The 19,546-nt window shown below is 57.4% G+C and overlaps 1 protein-coding gene across 1 annotated transcript; it reads right to left on the minus strand.

Annotated features, from left to right (window-relative positions):
- Positions 1-5,961: 5,961 nt before the first annotated feature.
- On the minus strand, positions 5,962-18,889 carry EFNB1 (ephrin B1). The gene is made up of 5 exons (XM_010978739.3): positions 17,978-18,889; positions 9,078-9,355; positions 8,230-8,322; positions 7,897-8,025; positions 5,962-7,786 (listed from the first exon to the last, which is right to left on the minus strand). The coding sequence occupies exons 1-5, from the start codon at positions 18,103-18,105 to the stop codon at positions 7,371-7,373; spliced, it is 1,044 nt and encodes a 347-aa protein (XP_010977041.1). The 5' UTR covers positions 18,106-18,889; the 3' UTR covers positions 5,962-7,370.
- Between the last annotated feature and the right edge of the window lie 657 nt (positions 18,890-19,546).

A 19,546-nucleotide genomic window follows, 5' to 3' on the forward strand; every position in this document is an offset into this window, starting at 1 on the left:
TTGACAAATGTGAAAGGTAAGCAGAGATTGACAAGATCAGGATGGAGTTGGGGAAAGATCACTTGGGCTGCTGTTTTGCCAGAGAAAGGGACAGATGGAAGCAGGGAGAGTAGTTGGGAGACGATTGCCAGAGTCCAGGCAGGAGACGAGAGTGGTTTGAACCAGGGTGGCGGCGTTGGGGGTGGTCAGAAGCGTGCAGAGTCACGAGCTGTTTCAGAGGCCGCACTGAAGAATAACCCGGAAGTTTCTAGCTCGGGCCCATCTGTGGCCAGACCTCAGCTGAGCCGGGAGCAGACACCTGTGCTCTGTAAACTGGTCTCTTTTTCCCCTTTGGTGTTTATTTTCGTTTCCTTGTAAAGTTCAATTCAGAAAATTCCAATCTTGTTTCAGCTGAACTGAAGAGAAGGGAGATTTTTCCATCTCCCAGCTGGGATCTGGGTTCCCGGGCCCTCCCAGGGCCTTCCAGGGCCTCCCAGGGCCCAGGCTTTGCTGGTGGCAACTCCAGCAGAGTAATGCTACACAAAGCTGGGAAGATCTGTGGGGCTAGAGCCCAGGAGAAGGCTTGGAATGGCTTGGCAGGCCTGCTGTGGGGGGTGAGAGCAGTTTAGCCAGGATCAGGGGGCTGGAGAGGGGGTGGTGCACAGAGAGAGAAGTGAGCAAATCCTGCCTGTTTCAAAGGAGAATGGCTCCCTTCCCTGGAAAGTGCCCCTAAGTCATGGACACCTCTGGCCTTTTCTTTTCTGGATTCCACACTCCCAGGCTCCACTGAGGGGTGCCTTGGTGATTGTGCTGGAGGGAGGGATCCCAGAACAGTCAACAGCCCTGGATGGGGGTGGGGAATGGGGTGGGGGAAGGGGGATTGGGAGGCCATGCAAGGGAGGTGCGTGAAGAGGCAATGGGCTGGAAGTCACAGGACCTGGGCGAGGGCCAGTGCCGGTAAAGTCTCTGTGTGACTGTGAGCGGTTCCTCCTTCCCTTCTCTGCGCCTCAGTTTTCCCATCCATCCTACAAGGGGGCTGGACTCGAAGGTCTCTAAACTCCCTAACAGCTTGAAAGATTCCATTCTCTTCTCTGAATCTGCCCAGGGGGAGGCCTTGGGGGCTGGGGCACCGGCAGGGGCTGAGAATTCCATAGCAATTTGCATGTGAAAGCATGTTACTGCCATGGCTATTAGTGTGTGCAGGAGGGCTGAAGACAGGGCAAGGACAGCTAACTGTCAGGCTGTCCGGAAAGGCTGCCTGGGTGGGGGAGGGAGGGAGGCCCTGGAGGTGTATAAGAGAGACTGGACCACCACCTTGGGTTCCCAGGGAAGGGCGGACCCCCACAACCTCTAGGGCCCCACCCAGACTTGAGAAGCCAGATCCTGCGACTAGGCCACGACCGAGCAGGTGTAGCTCCTACCGAAGCCTCCAAGCTGTTGTGTCCAGGATCGACTTCAGAGCCACATGAGGTGCTACAGGAGAGGGACCCCCAGGGAAAGGAGGGGGACAGGAGGGGGACCTGGTCGTGCATTTTCTTTTCCAGATATCTGCTCTGACCAGGCCTAAACCTCCCAGGACCAGATTTTCCTCAGCATTATAATGTGTCATTTTGGTCATTGCCTCGTATAAACTTAAGAGTTTGTCGATATAAATACTGTGTATCTACAGGTTTGTTTGGTTCACTCGCACACACAAACTCTGGGGGATTCTGGGAGAACAAAGCAGCTGTGTGCAAAGAAGGCCTACAGCTGTGGCCTGTGAGGAAAAGGCACTGGTTCTGAGGTGTGGCTCTGTCAGTACCCCCTGAATGCCCTTGAGTAAGTCTTTTCCCATATCTGGGCCTCAGTTTCCTGGTAAAGGGTTTGCTCCGGAAAGGAGCTCTCAGGAAAGTCCTAGCTCTACCATTTCCAAGCCTCTGACCTCATATTCTACTGAACAGCCGTGAGGGCAGCGAGGGAGGCCACTGGCCAGTCCCCCGGAGAACAAGGGCTCTGCCCAGCAGAATCCAGCCGGCGGAGAATCCCTGGTGCTGGGTGGATTCCAGGGTCTTCTTGGCTGCTCCTGGGACCCTGGAAGCAAAGGAACCACCTGGAGCTTCTCCCTAGGGACCCCACCAGAGGAGGGAGGAAGCTCCTCTCTCAGAAGCCAGCCTTTCACCCACCGCCCCTGGGGAAGCTGGGAGATCAGCCCATGAGGCCACAGGGGTAGGTAAGGTCTGAGGACACACACCTCTTCAACTTTGGCTTGAGGGTGTGTTTATCATGGGTACATTTTGCCCAGCCCCCAGTCCAGGTAGGACTGGGGCTGGAGGAGGCAGACTGGGATTGGAGCCTCAAGATAACTTCTGATGAGGATGTTTAGGAACTTTGCAAAAGGCCAGCTCTGGTCAGTGCTGATGGGAACAGCTGGGGCTTTGGGGTCCACTCTCAAAGCAAGAAGGATCCCTGGGAAGCCCAGCCCTGGAGCCGAACTCCCCACTCCACACCTCATGGGAGAAATAACAGCTACCATTTATTGGTGCTTACAATGTGCCAGGCATTCAACACTTATTAAAAAAAATTGATGAATGAATGCATGGAAAGCTAACTTTAGTAGCCAAGTTTTGAATCTGTGTATCCTCCACTCTGCCTCTCACAGCACTACACAAGCACTTTAAGAGCAAACCAGGCCCTTAAAGGCCATTCTAGAGTGTGAAGTTCCTGGGAGCTGGGACCTTGTCCATCCTGTTAATCACTGTACCCTGGTGCCCAGATCACTGACTGGCATATAGTAGGTGCTCAGTAAATCTTCTCTAAGTAACTGAAAATATCGAGTCCCACTCCTCATGACCCAGACAGGGAAACTGAGGCCCAAAGAGGCAGGGGCCTGCCTGGCCCTGATCAAAAAGAGAGTCATGGTAGAGCTGGGACAGGCCCCGGTCTCCAGTCTCTCAGCCTGGAGCTCTTTCCCCTGTATCAAAAGGCCCCCTGGCCAACTCCTCCTGCCCTCCCTACCCCTTCACACATTCTTTATCCCCCTACCCCCAGCTTTCCCTCTTTCCTTTCTCTTTGCCAGCTGTATAATTAACCATTGGAAACAGAACCTATCATTACTGTCTCCCTTGTGCCCTTAAATTGCTTTCAGTTTGGGCTCTGTGACCCCTGTCTCGGGTGGGGGCTGGTATCCCCCTCAACAGCCTCCCAAAGGGGGAGCCGACCTAACAAGCACCAGCTGGGGTCCCAGCCCCCCCAGATCCGATGGCCAGCTGTACAGGAGGCCAGCAGCAGATGGGCGAGGAGGGTCCCCCAGCAGGCTGGGGCTGACTCAGCTGGGGTGTCAGTGGGACTGTGACGTGCCCAGGCAGGACAAGAGACCCGGCAGGCAGGCAGGCTGGATTTCCAAGAGTGATTGATGCCAGGTGGCCAAAGGGCCGCTTGCTCAGCAGGGCCCAACCTAGGATGGTCCCAGTAGGGCCTGCGTCTTTTCTTGGGTTCTCTGGCTTACTCTCATGCCCTTGCCTAGAGCTGGCCACATTTCTGGTGCTTCATGAAGGCTTCCCGGGAGCTTAAAAAAGACCAGTGCAATAAGTCCCCCTGGCCTGCCAGCTCCCTGAGGCCTATCCCCTCAGGGAAACTGAGGCCTGGTTAGCATCTGCCCGGCTTGGCTTCATTGGTGATCTGGGCTCAGTCTGTGGAGGAAGTCAGGCAGCCCCACCCTCACCTGGGAAGCATCCTCTATCCCTGACTCACCGGTAGTTTGGGCCCAGCTGGGACAGGAAGGAGAGCTGAGGGTGGGGCTGGTCTGGGGCCTTACCACAGGAGGTTCACACCTCCTGCCTCCAGGGAGCTAAGCTTGGTCCCTCCCTGACCCACACAGATGGTAAGAGAATGGGGTAGCGGGTGGCTCCTGTTCTTCAAGATCCCCAGGGAAGCCCACTTGCTCTGTCTCACCTGAGACAGAGCATGGAGCAGGGGGATGCAGTAAGTCCCCTGGCCTGCCAGCTCCCCAAGGCCGAAGGAGAACCACCTTCTAGCAACTTCTATTTGCTCCTGGTGTAGTAAAAGGCCTGGGCTCCAAGCTGAGTGCTCGCGTTCACTTGAGATGTTTTTGGGCAAATCGCTGCCCCTCACAAGGTCCCAGTTTCCTCATCCCAAATATGAGGCAAAGAACTTCCCACCTTCCAACATCACAGGGAAGTTTCTGAAACTCAATGAGATAACAGGCGTCAGGGTGTTTTTTAAAAGTGGCAGGCACTGTCCAGGTGAAGGACGCTGTTACAATAGGGGCACTGTCACAAGAGCACTGTGTGGCTGGCACAGCATGGGCCCTGAGCTCAGAGCAACAGCAGCCATGGCACCCGGGATGGGGCAAATGACAACAGCAGTTGCAGAACTTCTGGGCTGTTGGAAAGGCTGCCTCCTACTTTCCTTTGCCCTCTCCCAGAGATTTCACTTCACACTCCCACAGCTATTCCCAAGGCGCCCCCAGGAACTCAATCCCCACTGATAGGGTGAGGGTAGCTGCTGTCCTGGTCAGAGTGGGGGAGTGGGGTGGGGGGGGGGCCAGGGGACCACCAAAGGACGCTCAGCTGGTGAAGTGTGGGAAGGATTCAGCCCAACCCGGTTCAGGCTCCCCCCTCAGGTAGAGACATCCATCTGGCCTGAACCAGCTCTGGTTAGAGACCCCTGGCCCAGGCAGGGGCCCCACTCTGGGCAGGCCGTCAAGCAGCAGAGGCCCCATCTGATCCAGGCACTTCCTTTGGTTAATGAGAAACCAAATAAACAGCCTCTGCCCCAGCTGGCTTCGGGAGCACCCCAGCCAGACCCAGCCCTGCTTGCTCCAGCCAGCCTCCCTTCCCTCCACCCTGCAGGTCCCGTGACTCTCCTCCCCCTGCTTCCCTCTTCCCTCACCCCTCACCGCTGTGCTTGCTCCTTGGCTAGGGTGCTGGGGCTTCCTGCTGCAGATTGTTAACTAACCCTCCCCTTCCTTCCTCCTCCTCCTTTCCTCTAGTGCCTTCTTATCCATTTTTAGCCATGGGGATCCCACTTGTCCTCTCCTGACATCTGTCTCAGCCATTTCCACAGGGAGTACCCCCCTATCCTGCCCTGAAGACCTGCAGGCTGCTTCAGGCCCTGCTAGCCTATATCCCTGCTGTGGGATTGGGGCCAAACCCTCTTTGGGGCCCTCACTACACTCTTAGGCTGTCAGCCCATGGGAGGGAATCTGGGTGCTGGTGCTCAGGGCTGCTATAGTTTGAGGGCTTCAACTGTCAACCAGAAGCCCCCGAGGATGCCATGGTGAGAGCTCTGGTGTGTAGGAGAAGGAAGACTCTTCTGGCTAAGAAGTGAACTGGACAGCCCTGAAGTAGCTTTAGTACCCAGTGGGCCACAGCTGCAGCCCAGCTCTTGGGAATTTATTTCTACCCACCTCCAGGTGTCTTGAGGCAGGGCAGGGCTGGGCCTGCCAGCAGGTCTCAGATCTCGCCCCAGCCAGGTAGTGGCAGTACTTGTGGACACACCCAGGTCCCCATGGGAACATCCCCTCCCCCATCAACACTCTCCAGCTGAGCCTATTGCCAGACCCGGCAGATGCCCATGGCCTATGCCACAGTGGTAACAGGACAGACAGGAGGATATGGTCACAGGCTCCAGCGGATGAGAGGGCAGAGGAAGTTGTGACAAGTGCAGGAAGGGCACAGAGCACTTGAAACATCTTGCTCCGCTAGGACGGCCACCATCTTCTGACACCTGCCCAGATCACCAGTGTTTTGGGCACAGGAAATCTCATACACACACACACACACACACACACACACACACACACACACACACACACACACACACACACACAGTGTCTCTCTCTCACTCACTCACATACTCACTCAGACACATACACTTCATTCCCCAACATCATGACACCATTTTACACCCATTTCTCCATGTGGTTAATTTTTTTTTTTTTAGTTCTCATTTTTTTCTAAGAAAAAAGCAACAAGAAAATAATTCAGAGTTTATACAAAACATCTTTACATTATTTTTTTCCAAAAAGACTAGTATTTACACAAATGGCAACAGAAACAAAAACAAAAAAAACCCTTCCAACTGCCACCTGGAAGGGGCTGGCTGTCTCGCTCCCTCTCCCACCTGGCACTGGGGTGGGCAGCTGGCCAGGAGGCAGTGTGGAGGTGGATGGTGTAAGGCCCAGCTCCTTCCATAGCCACTCTGGGAGCTCCTTCAAGGCACCCGCAAGTGGCAGTCTGTTAGCAGCCGTGCTGGCAAGGAGCCGGGGTCAAAGTGCACGGCGTGCTGGCCCATCCCTGGGAAGCCTCTTCCTCTTTCCAAGCCCCAGCCCAAGATCGGGGGGTTGGCGGGGGCTGGATGGGGAGGGGTACCCACCTGTGCTAGAGCCCAGAAAAGGAGCAGGCCACCTGGCCTTATACCCGCTTAGTTCTCTGCCCTGGGCCTCTTTCCCCACCAGGCTGAAGGATGCCAAGGGTGAGGGGAGAACAGGGCAAGGGGGAGAGGGGGGAACTCCCAGCTCTGCAAGGCAAATAGCCACCTGGGCACCTCACCTCCCTCCACCCCCCATGAGGTCATCTGCCTGCAGCAGCTCTCCTGTTCCCCAGGCAACAGCCAATTAAGACGTTAATTACCGTGAGAGTGAGGGAGGCAGGAGATGCCCAAGAATCCCACAAGGAAGGGATTTTTTTTTTGGTGGAAGGGTGGCAGCCACTACCCCATTGCCAAGATCAGCACTGTAGAAGGAGGGTCAGTGGGGGAGGGTGAGACACCTTGCCCAACGGCACTCCTGTCTTCCCTTGTGGGCAAGAACAGCCCTGGCCTGCCCCCTCCCCCCTAAAATGCTACAGAGTTTATAAAAGAAATGCCATCCTATGCTTCCCTGCTGGCCACATCTTGCCCCAGGCCCCCGATACTGGGGTAGGGCAGGCTCAGAAAGCCTGGGGAGGGGCTGCCTTTTCCATTTTTCCATTTTCCTTCAAAAAAACAGATGAAAATGAGTTGACAGCTAAAAAATGAACACAAAAACATTAAAAACAGTGATGATAGCGGACAAGCAGTCCTGGGGAAGGAGGAAGGGGGCGGGAGGGCAGGGCCAGGGGACATGTCCCTGCCTGCTGTCCATCAGCATCCGACCCTGCCCTCCAAGAAGGGGCGCCCCCGCAGAGCCCAGAGGCCTGGCCAGAGGGGGAAGGCACAAGAGCATAGGGGCTGGGGGCACAAGCACCCCCCTCCGAAGCCCAGGGGGCAGGGCAAAAGGGGGATTATAAAAGCCAAGAAACTACAAAACTAAATACAAAGGTGGGCACAGCTGGCAAGGGGAGGGGCGTGGGTGAGGAAGGAGAGGTGCAGTCCCGGCTGACTGTCCCTCAGGGCCGAGGCCACCGGGGCCCTCAGACCTTGTAGTAGATGTTCGCTGGGCTCTGGGGCGGCATCTCCTGGACGATGTAGACGGGGTGCCCATAGTCCCCACTCACCTTCTCATAGTGGGGGCAGTAGTTGTTCTCTGTAGTCCGTAAGGGGATGATGATGTCGCTGGGCTCGGTGCCCGCCGTGCCACTACCCCCCTTGGGACTGGCCAGGGTGCTGAGTGAGAGGGCGGGTGCCCGCTGCTGCGTGTGCTTGCGGTGCCGCTTGCGCAGCTTCAGTAGCAGGACGGTCAGGAAGATGATGATGAGCAGGAAGATGACACAGCCGGCGCCGACAGCTGCGAACAACGCCACCTTGGAGTTGAAGAAGCTGTCAGGGTCTCCACTGCCGCTGCCTCCACTCCCGCCTGGGCCACTTTTCTCCTCCTGGTTCACAGTCTCTGTGGAAGGGGAAGGGAGGGGAGGGAGGTCAGTCCAGGAGCCCAGGGACAGGGCCTGAAAGGGCAGCCGAGTGATCCTTCTGCCCTCTGGGAGACACCCAGACACTCACCGTGTTTGCCGTCAGAGTCACTTGGGGAGCCCCGACCACCAGGGGCCTGCGTGGCCATCTTGATAGTGTTGTCTGCCTCCTTGCTGGGACGGCTGGTAGTCAGCTGCTCTGGTGTCACAGCATTGGGGTCTGGGGGTGAGGAGAGGACAGGTGAGGTTGGGGTACCCCAGCAGCATAGATGCCTCAGTTACTTAGCAGGGGCCAAGAACAGCCCAGATCCCAGACCTCAGATCCTCTACCCCTACTGGCCCCTCTGCTACCCACATCCCCATGCCCAGTCAGGAACATCTGTTGCACAAGCCTAGCTGGGGAGCCCTTGGACTGGGCGCTTACCTTGCCCAACCTTCATGACGATCTTCATGGTGCGTGTGCGGCACACACCTCCCTCCCGATTCTCCAGTCCCTCCAGGCTCCCATTGGATGTGGCTGCAGCAAGAGGCCAGAGCAGTCAGAGGGAGGGAGGGGTCTGCCCAGAAGCCCTACTGCTGGCTTAGCCCATAAGGATAGAAGTGGGAGTTGGGAAGTTGCAAGCAGCTCCTACCTAGCTGGGAACCTTTCTACTTCTCTCCTCCCACTAGCAACAGAATCTAGGAACTAGCCCCTCCCGCAAGGGTGCTGCTCCCCGATCATGACCAGGCCCTGGTGCTTCTTTCTCAGTGGAAACTATGTGTGTCTTCTCCTTGGGCGAAGCTGCTCAGAGGCAAAGCAATTTGAACTGGTATGCTGACAGAGGCTTCTATGCAGACTGGAAGGAATCCTAGATTAGGGGTCAGGAGAACTGGGTTGGAGTCCCAGTCCTCTCCCTAACTCACTCCCTGTGTGATCTAGGGCAAAAGAAGCCCCTTCACCCCTTGAGGCCTCAGTTTCCCATGAAGAGAAAGGCTGAAGCTCTACCAACTCTGCCCTTCCCAAGATTAGAGCTTAGGTGGGCAAAGAAAATAAGAGAGCACCATGAACCGGAGCCCTCTCCCACCCAAATCCTAGAGCCAGGGCGGGCTAGCAGCAGTCCCCTTGGTAAAAGCTGGGGCCTGAATTCTAAGACCAGGCTACAAGGAGAGTACACCAGTCTTCAAAGGGGACCAGATCAGGCCCAGCCTTAACTGTGTGCAGTCTATTTGTGCTACTCAGAAGCTCCCACTGCTATGGGACAGCAGAGAAGCACGTGGTAGGCGGGAACTCACAGGTAATGTAGTAGTCGTGGTGCTTTTTGAACTCCAGGCCCATGTAGTTGGGGCTGAACTCCTGGAACTTGATGGTGAAGCGGATTTCCTGCTCTGGCCTATTGCAGGTGACCAGCACGTTGGGGTCGAGCACAGTGCTGCAGGCAGCTGCCTGCTCAGGCCGTACCAGGTACAGCTTGTAGTACTCATACGGCCGCCCAGCTTCTGCTCGGGGACAGATGATGTCCAGCTTGTCTCCAATCTTTGGGTAGATCACCAGGCCCTTCCCGCTCAGGAACCTGCCAAGGAGGGAAGAGATCATCAGCCTCAGGATTGGGAGTCCCAGACCATCCCCAGGACCAGGGGAGCAGACGATGAGGGCCAGGCTGGGCCAACTGGGTAAAGATGGCGAGAAGAGGTATTCTGTCCTTCCTCCATCCTCAGGCTGGGGGTGGGGAGAGAGAACCACACTGCCAGCAGGGTGTGGAAGGGGCGGCCCATGGGCAAGGCTGCCAGGCTTTGACTGCTTGGCCGGGTGGGGCACTGCCTAGCTGGGGGAGCCCTTTGTCCTAATGTGGCATTTCTGCAGGGGGCTGACGTGGCAGATGGGCTGGGCACCAAGGTGTCAGGCCTGGGCTGCCTGGAGGTGGTAGCCCTGTCCTCCTCCCACCCCTAGCCCACTCATATTCCTTCACAGCCACAGCTGCCACCTCCCCAGCATATGTGTGTGTGCATGTGCACGTGCACATACACACACACACAGAAACACACGCATGGCAAGTCCACACATGCCCTGGCCACCACCCCCACAGCTCCCAGCCAACGGCTGGGGGTGTGCAACCTGTCTGGGACCCATGTCTTCTCCCCCATCATTGCTAGTCTTGGGCATGATGGGGAAATAGAAACAGGCATGGCCTGGAGCCAAGGGGTAATGGGCACAGTCTCTAGCCAGGTGCAGCTCCACACAGCTCTCTGCACTTCCCACTCTCACTGCCCCTTATCCTACTGGGGCCCATCCCACCTCCATAACGCAAGAGTCTAAATCCCCAAACTTGACCAGTCTCACTGCTAAGAAAAACAGAGGCCCGGGAAAAGGCGTCCAAGCAGGGACAACAGATCATCTAAGACAGGGCCCCAGGAACCTCGCTCACCTGCATTCTAATCCCCCCACCTCCATAGTGCCTCTGCTCCTGATCCTGAGAGGAGATGGACAAAAGTCTCCTGAGCCAGCTTTGTCTTCTAATCCAGAAGGCCAGGCACTGGGAAATAGCAGGGGAGGGCAGCTGTCCATGGCCACCGATTCACATCACCCTGTCCTTGCCTAAGCACACAGTAAGAAAGTGGTGCTCTCTCAGCCATGTCTGAGCCTGGGCAGGCTGGAGCTGGGAGTAAGGCAGTATGATGTAGGAGAAATAAGACAGATTTTGGAGTCAGATAGATGGTGGCTCTTACTAGCTCTGAGACCTTGGATGAGCTGCCTGATCACCCTAAGCTTCAGTGTCCTCACTTACAAACTGGAGGTGGGACGAGCCCCACCTCCCAGGATCGTGGAGGGGAGACACAATGGGATATGGAGAACACCCAACACACAGTAGGCACTCAACCATTTGACTCCTGCTTAGAAATAGTCTGGTCTGCTGAGGCAGGAGGTCAATATTAACACCAAGTAGTACCCATGAGCCCAGTCTTACTTCTTGGGTGGGAAATAGGAAAGGAAGATACAGTCCCATCCTCAAGGACTTTACTATCTGGTGTGGGTCAAAAAGCAAATGGCCCAAGCTACAGCCCAGACAGCAGCAGGCTATCTAGAGGCTATGTGCAAGGATGCTGGTTTAAAAGACAAGGGCTGAGGTGGGGAGGTGTGGTAATAGCTCAGTGGTAGAGCTCATGGTTAGCGTGCACAAGGTCCTGGGTTCTATTCCTAGTACCCCCATTAAAAAAATAAGACAAGGGCTGGAGGCAGTGAGAGGCAGAAGACAGCTCATCCGACAGGATGGTCAGAGATGGTCCCCCAGAAAGAGTTGTATGAAAGCGGGTCCTAGGGGAAGAATAAGAAGTCAACATACAGCAAGAATGGACAGCAGTGGCTGGGACACAAAACCCAGGCCAGTGATTGGCCTAGTGATGGGTAGAGATGGGCAGAAGAAGAGGTGGAAAAGCTCAGCTGGGGCCAGACTGAAAGGTGAGGGTCACAGCAAGCAGTGTGGGTTTTCTCCAACAGGGGTCAGACTTTTCTAGCAGGAAGGACAATGAGGGGCTGAAGATAGTGGTTCCACAGAACAAAGCTGATGGTGGAAGACTATGGCTCCACTTCCTGAGGGCCTACTGGGAGCTTAGTGTCCTCACCCAGGGGAGAGAAATGATACCCAAGGAGGTGAGTAGGGGAACTAGAGCAAGTAGATAAAGCAGATGAAGAACAGCAGCACTCTCTCCATGGCCAGTGAGGCTCCACCAAGCTGGGACCTGCCATCTTGCTGTGTAGGAAGGTAAAGGCCACAACCAGACGGCCTCCCCTCTTGGGATCTGGCTTTACCATACTCCAGAGGGCTGGGAAGAAAGCAAGCATGGGATGGAGGCCAACACAAACATGGGAGAGAAAATGCCCCCACTCCATGCACGACAAAAAGCCAAGAAGTTTCACTGAAGCCCCCATCATTCCCAAGGTACTTTTTACTTTCCAATCCTCATACTGGTTCCCTCCAGACAGCAGGATTAGACAACTTCTAACATCTTAGAGCCAGAAAGAACCTTCAAGACCCACTGAGTCCAGGCTTCTCATGTGAAGGAATGAGTGATCAGACAAATCTTTCAGTTGAAGAAGGGTGCTCAAAGCCTGTTGAAGGACACTAAACTCACCCAGGATGTTAACCCCTAGGGTTTTAAGAGGACCCATAATATTGGCTGAATCCATATGGACAGCTGCATATCCACAAGACCCTACTTGGAGGTGACAGCAGATAGACACAGGGCCTGCAAAGCTCACTTTTCTAACTACTGGGCCCACCTTACTCACACCAGGGAGTCTTGTCTGCCCTGAGCGCAGTCTCCCATTGCCCCTCAGGCTCTGGAGCCCTGGAATCAGAACACAGGGCTTCCACCTACTTGGGGTTCTGCCTTGAACCCAGAGAAACTGAGGAAACAGATGTCTAAATAGTGGGTGGGGGAGGAGGGAGAAGAGAGGACTAGTGCCCCTAACACCCCTCGGACTCTTGTCAACCTCAGGAAACAGGGTTCATAAATATTCATAAGTTAATTTGCACAGCAGCTGACAGAGGGAAACTCACCTTCCCCTGAAAGTGCAGAAGGGAGAGGAGCCTGATCAGACCCGACTTCTCTGACCCTGGTCCCCTGTGATGGTGCCTTCTCAGCCTTGTCCCCACCACCGCGAAAAGTGCTTCTGGGCCTGTGAAAAGCCCAAGAAAGTGGCGAGGGGCAACCGAGGCCAGGTCTGATGCTGGTCATCCCGCACAGTGGGGACCTTGCAAGATGCACCTTGTTCACACCAGGTTAGGAGTAGGGGCCAGAGAGGAGGAGGAAGAGAGTTGCCCAGTTAGACTCTTTACCTCCCACTTTTCAATAACTACAACTCCCCCCATTATCAAGCCAAGCTTTCTTGCCTGAGGCCACCCCCAGACAAAGCCTTTTTCTGCAAAATAAGGGGATTGACATGGCCCAGCAGGAAGCCTGCAGCCGGTCACCATGGTAACCCCCGAGGCCTTCCCTCCTTAGCCTCTGATAGCCCTGGGACCCCAGGGAGCCACCCCAGGGAGTAAAAGGACTTGGGGGAGGTGGCCTGAGCCTTCAGGCACCTGTCTGTGGCCTGCATCTTCCCCTCTACCCTAGACCAAGTCTCTCCCCAAGCCTGCCTACTGAGCTCAGAAGTATTGCCATGACTGCTGCAAAGAATCCTGGGAGAGAAGCCTGAAGGGTCTGGGGCCGTAGCTGGTACTGGTACGAGGCCAACTGTCCCCCTACTTCTTCATCGAGCTGAGTGAGCTGAGCCCCTCTCCACCCACCCACAGACAAGCCACAGCCGAAGAGCCTGTAGTTGTGAGGGTCGTGCCTAGAAAGCTGCCCACGTTGTATCAGGTCTACACTTCCCTCTCACCCTTCTCTCAGGCTCTAGGAACTTGTGGTCAAAGAGAATGGCTGAAGGGAGAGCCTGGTCCTAGGCCACACCAGCCCAAGGTTGGTAGAAGACTACAGCCCTGGCCTTGATTCGGTAAGTCTGGCACCTCAGTGCCTGCACCCCCAGGGTGGCAGGACCAGTGGAGGACAGACCCCCAAGCCAGAGCTCAAGCCTGCTCTCATCCCAGCAAGGGTGGGGAGCCCCCAAATTAAAGGCTCCTCTTTCACTCCCCCAGCTCCACCCAGCCCCCGAGGCGGCAGGAGCAGGCCTGGCGTGTCCCAGCAGTGCCCGCCCAGGCGTGGGTGGGCAGGTACAGCAGCTGGGTCCTGGCACACATACAACACTGTCAGAGGCAGGGAAGCCAGGAGAGCCCCAGAGAAAGTCACCCCTCACCACCAACACTAAACTAGGCCTCCCCTCTGCCCCACCAGGCCTCCCCTCTGCCCCACCTGGTCCATGGAGAGCTGAACACCCCCTTCCTTGCTGCCTGCTTTCCATGAGGTCCCTGAGAGGAAATGAGATACCAGGCCCAGAGAGGAACCAAGGCTGCTGTTCGGAGCTCGGGGGCGAAAGTGCCAAGCAGCGAGCTGGCTGCCTCTGGATCAGGTCACCTTGAGCAGGCTGCCCTCAGAGGAAGGCCTAGCAAAGTCAAATGAGGCAGCCCCAAGCACTGCTCATCCCACATGGGCAGGGCCTGAGTCACAAGGACAGATGCACGCACATCTGTGAGGTGAGAGGGGAACCCAAGGGGGCAAGAGCCAGCACATCTTCCCAAACCCAGTCTTTCCCAGATTCCCAGGCAGCAGGATGGCATGGAAAGAAAGGCACAGAGCCCAGCTCTCCCCACTACGAGCTGACTGACTTTAAACAAGTCACTTCCCTTTTCTGGGCCTATGCCTCCTCATCTGGAAAATAGGGGCAATTCCAATTTCCCAGGGCTACTGGGAACATCCAGTGAGCTCACATCTGAGGATGCTTTGGAAGGAGCCAGCTGCTGCCTGATTGTTATCACACCAAGCACAGTCCCATTTAGAAGAAGCTGAAAGGAGCTTACCACACGCCTGACTGCTAGCACCCCTACCCAAAATGACTACCACAAAAATGCACCCAGGAGGGGCTGCTATCTACGGAGCACAGGGCAAGGAACCCAGAATGCATTTGGGGAGCATCCCCCTACCTCAGCTCCTCTAATAAGCCTAGGGTAGACCCTACCCCCAACCTGGGGTTCCCATGGCAACCATTGGCCTCCTGGCTGGCCCACCCGCTCCATAATCCTAACACCAGAAAACACTGATGCACAGTAGTATCAGGGCCCGCCCATCCCTATCCAGCAGAGCCGGTGAGGCAATGGAGAGCCTGAGGGGAGAAAGGGAACCCTCAAGTCAGCCCCCAGACCGGCCTTACAAGGCCCTTTGTGCCCTGGCCTGGCTGCCTGCGGTGGAGGGAGGGAGGGAGGGGAACAGGGAACTTCAGGAGCTGCTGGGTTCCCATCACTTTCAGGCCCCCACCTGTGGCCAATCAGCCACAGAGTAGAAGAGGTCAGGTCCCTAGCCGCCCCGGAAAGGGGCCCCCTGAGCTGGCCTCCCCAGGACTGTGAGCTGGAACAGCTGTGAGGGGGCTGGGGCCAACACTCCGGCTTGTAGCAGGCAAGCCTGGGTTGGGGTCTGCAGCTGCCCCCACCCATGCTGGATGGAGTCAAGGGTCCCGGATGCCAAGCTGAAGCCCCCGCCCCACCCCCACCCCCTTGCAGGGAAGGTGTAATGTGATCGCAGGCACATTCTCACTCCCTGGAGGTGGGGGAACCTGAGTGGGGGGCAGGAAGGGGTCAGAACAGGACTGAGAGACTGAACTGCAGCAGCTGGACTTGGCTGAGGACTCAAGTATGAGGCCTGCCGGCTGCCCCAAGCTCTCAGGGGAGGAGGCTGGGGGAGGGGGCTGCCCCAGGACCTTCCATCACAGCCCTCCCCCCGACCCAAGAGCACGTGCGTACTCTGGTTCCTCCCAACCTCTACCGGCCCAAATCCACCTCCCCACCCTGCACTCATCAGGCAAAGCTGACCAGAGGGGCTAAGGAGGCAGAAGCTCTTGCTACTCAGGGACTACCACCCTGGAAGGCCCCAGCACCGATTTGGGAAAGAGGCTGGGAGTTTGGAGTCGGCCCTTCCAGCTCCCTGCTCCCAGTCAGGGCTGGGGTTGCCCGTGCCCTGGAACCTGGAAACATACCCCCAGCCCCACCACTTCTTTATTTTGATTTTTTCCCAAGGAGGAAGCAATTAAGCAGGGTTTATAGGCACTGGGAGATTTTTGGGGGGGGGTGAGAAGGGTTTGCCAGCTCATGACAGGACTGAGGAGAGAGACCAAAAGCTGGGAGGAAGAGGGGAGGGAAGAGAGAAAATGAGCCTGTGAGGGAGAGCACGGGCATGTGCGAGAAACAAAAGGACTTGAGAAAAAGAGGCAGAGAGTGACTAAGAGTGAGAGGGAGTGTGAAAAAGAGGGAGAGCGGGCGAGCCTAGGTGGGGAAGGGAGGTGAACGTGGCTCACACAGGGTGTGAGAGGGCGAACCGACCAGGACCTGAGAGGGAGAACTTGGGCAGGAGGCAAAGAGGGAGAGATAGACCGAAAGAGACTGTTTATTTGAAAGGCTGTGGCAGCCTGAGGCTTGGGCGCGGTGGCAGAGGCAGCCCCCAGCACTCAGAGAGGAGCTGAGGGCACTGCCTTCCTCCTGTCCTCCTGCCCCCCAGCCCGCACCAACACACACAGACAGGCTGCATTCCAGACCCCTGAGCGTAGATGGAACTGGGTGGGGGGGGCACACGCAGGGGCACCAGGATCAGGCCCCCACTGTTCCCAGGGTCTGCTCAATTACAGGATGGAATTTGTGCAAGTCCTATTGAGTCCTCAGCCACCACCCCCACCACCCCCAGGACGCCTGCTCTCAGCCTGAAGTGGATTGGGGATGGGGGCAGATTTCAAAAAACCTGTAAACTGGCCCAGAGCACTAAAGGCTCAAAACACAAAAAGGGTGAAGCTCAGGGAGATCTTGTTTCTCCCAGCCACCCCCCTCACTCTGCAGGAGGGCTCCTTTCCAGCTGTGGAGCTGCCTGCTATCTCTGGTTAGAGACCCGAGAGAGCAATTAGGTCACTCCCATGAGCCCCTATGATGGGCTACCCCAGGCGGATTTCAGTTCTCCTGGCTCAAGAGAGAGCATTTCCAGCCTCCACCCTTACGGGGGTGGGGAGGACTGGGCACTTCACAACCTTTCCTCTTGGGCTGAGCAGCCCAGGGCCCCCAGACCATTTTGAGTCCCTGCTGTTAGGAGAGCACTGCATCCAGTTTGGCTGCTAGGTAAGGGAGAAATTCTTGTCAATCCCTTTCCTTGTACTGAGGCGGAGCTCTCTACCCTGACCCTGGTTGAGACATCCCACCCACCAATAAAGAGGACCCTACCTTAATCCAAGAAGAAGAGAACTAAAGAAGTCACCCTCTCAAACTCCAGAGCTGAGATGCATGCCCCTGGAACCTAAGAGGCTAAGGCGGACAGGAGCCTGGGAAGTTAGCAGGGAGCCCAGGAGAGTGGACAGGAAGAGATTCCAGATACAGGAATCACAGAGCACAGACAAGGCAGGCCAAGGGCCCCCAGTTCCCCTCTAAGTGGTATCTGCACACCCCTGGGACCTCCAGAAAGCAGGAAGGAAAATCAATTTTGACCCTGGGTTCCAACCTGAGTCCTAGATGCCAAAAGAGGAAAAGGTACAGAGGTCACTACACAGCCCAGCGACTCCCACTAACAGCTCAGAAACCACTGAGCCACCGCCCTGAAAGGTGTGTGTTGTTGCGGGGGGGTTGTAAAGGGGAAGGAGGAGGAAGAAAAGAAAGGATCTCCTCCAGGTAGCTGCCTCCCCACCCCCTTGGGGAAAGATAAGCACAGCTCCCCAATCTGAGGGACAGAAGGTGGGGGTCCAATGGGACCCGCCTGGGCAGGAATCCTTTACTCTCCACCCCCCTCCCTCCCTCCGCCAGCTCCGCCGCCTCTCTCCTCCCAGGTCAGCCCTGGAAGCTATGCCGCCGGCTCCATTGGACCCCCGACGGGCGCTGGATCGAACCCCCCTCCAACAAAACCCCTCTCCCACTCCGCCCCTCTCCACCCGCCGCCTTTGTGAGCCTGGGAGCGGCGCCCGCCCTTCCATGGCCCCAGCAGGGAGAAGGGGGGGGAGGCTAGAAAAGACGGCAAAGCGAAAAGCTAGGGAGGCAAACGGGGAAGAAAGAGAAATGAAAATGGGAGAAGCCCGAATAGGGATACAGGCGCTGCCAGCGGCCCCAAGCGTGGGGTCCCGCGCAGCGGTCCCTTCACAGCTAAACAAACGAGGAACCTGTGTTCCGGTCTCGTTCCCCGCCCAGGTCAAGCTCGCCCCCCGAGCGGCTCTGGGCGAAAACCGCCACGTTCCCAGGGGCCCCAAGAGGGGGCTGCGTTCTCTCCCCCACCCATCTCTCCCGTGCACTCTCGAGCGCTCGGACTCCCAGCTCCGCCTGGCGCGACCATCTCGACTTGATCCGGGACGTGCGGAGGAGAGGGCTGGGAAGCCCAGGGGTCACAACCCAGCCAAGTGCCCCCACCCCATCCCGCCGCACCCTGCCCCGCCCGCCTGCAGGGAAACACACTCGAAAAAGCCAGAGACAAAATGGGGCGCCGCTCCTCCTCCGAACACCTTCCCACAGGCACTCGGGGGCACACGGCCTCACCCCAAAGGAGTGCCTCCAACCCCCAGGGACCAGAGCAGATAAGTTACTCACTTGGGGTTGAGGGAGCTCCAGGACACAGGCTCCAGATTCTTGGCCAGCGGCGTGGCGAGCCGGCACAGAGCCAATACGACCATCGCCACAAGCCACTTGCCGAGCCAACGCTGCCCAGGCCGGGCCATCTTCCCGGGGGTCAGGCTGCACTTAGGGATCCCCTGGCGCCTCCTCAGCAAAGCTGGCCTCGCCTTCCCTTGCAGCGCTGCGCTCCGAGCCGCTCAGGCGCCCATCCTCCGCAGCCGCCGGCTTTGAAGTGCTCCCCTCCCGCCGGCTTCGGTGTCGCTCTTCTCCGCCCGGCTGGCCAGGAGAACTCACTGGGCAGCCGCCCCCAACCTGGGCATGAGCTGCGGCCTCCGAGGGCTCGGTCCCCTGGCCTCTCCGCTGCACGAAGCGCGACGGGGGCTCTGCGCCCCCGGGTGATCCCGTCAGATTCCGCTTGGCTCCCCGAGACTGTTTGGGATTGCGCGCCCTCTCCCCGACGGGGTCTCCCCGCTGGGGATTCGGTGGCCGCCCCGACGCCTGGACCGTCCCGGGATCCGCACCCCTGGGAAAAAGTGGTAGTCTCCCCACCACAAGAGTTCGGTCTGGGGGCTCCCGACCGGGTCGCCCTGGCACGGGCTCCGTTCCTCCAGGCCACACTGGGACTCCGGGCTGCGCGCCCCTCGACAGCTTCTACTTCAGCGCGGGCCCCGCTCAGTGTACTTCGAAGAGCGGGGAGACGTTGCTGAGCGAGCCAGTCCCATCAGTTTGAGCCTCTGAAGCCTCGGCCGGGTGGCCCGGTAGTCCCGTCGCCGAGTCCTAACTCCCCGGCGATTACGCCCGAGGGTCTGCGGCCAGAGCGAGGTTCACACACCTCCCACTACTGTCCAGCGCGCATAGACTCCCTCCGCCGCCGCTGAGCTGCCTACTCCCCTGCTCAGGCGAACGCAAGGCCAACCCTACTCGTCTTAGCCAATAGCAAGCTCCGTCACGGGGTCCTTGCCCCGCACCACGCCCCCAGAACAGGAAGGGGGCGGGGTTTCAGGGAGCTCTTAAGGACGCCGCGCGGCCGATGGCACCAATCTGAGTGTGCGGCTCATGTGGTTAGGGGTGGGTCCCTCCTAGTCCTGTTCCCAGAGCGCTCAGCCCGTGGGAAGTTGGTGCTCCTCTAGAATTGTCGGCCTGCTCTCACCCTTGTGCGCCTGGTCAACACTCCAGGCCACTGAACTGGGCCAGGCAGGCCCTGTCACAAATCTCCTGGGAAAGCACTGCCATCCTCTTTTTACACACGCAAGCCCTGATGTCCTGCTGCGTGCCCACTTCCGTGGCAAGGATAGCTTGTTTACTGTCGGTCCCGTCTCACGTAGGGCTCTGGTGGGCTTTCCTCCTTCGCCCTCACAGTGCAGTGTCCGCTTGTACATGAACCCTGAGTCCTGAACAGACAAACTGATAGTGGTGGGTCGTGGAGTCTCAGAGGGGTCAAATAGGAGAAGGGGTGGGGTGAGATATGTAGTCTTCGCCCCTGTGGACCAGGCCTTGGGAATCTCAACTTTGGGAAAGAGCGTTGTGGGACACCAGAGGCCCAGA

Source organism: Camelus dromedarius, chromosome X (assembly GCF_036321535.1).
Source record: "Camelus dromedarius isolate mCamDro1 chromosome X, mCamDro1.pat, whole genome shotgun sequence".
NCBI classification, from domain to species: domain Eukaryota; kingdom Metazoa; phylum Chordata; class Mammalia; order Artiodactyla; family Camelidae; genus Camelus; species Camelus dromedarius.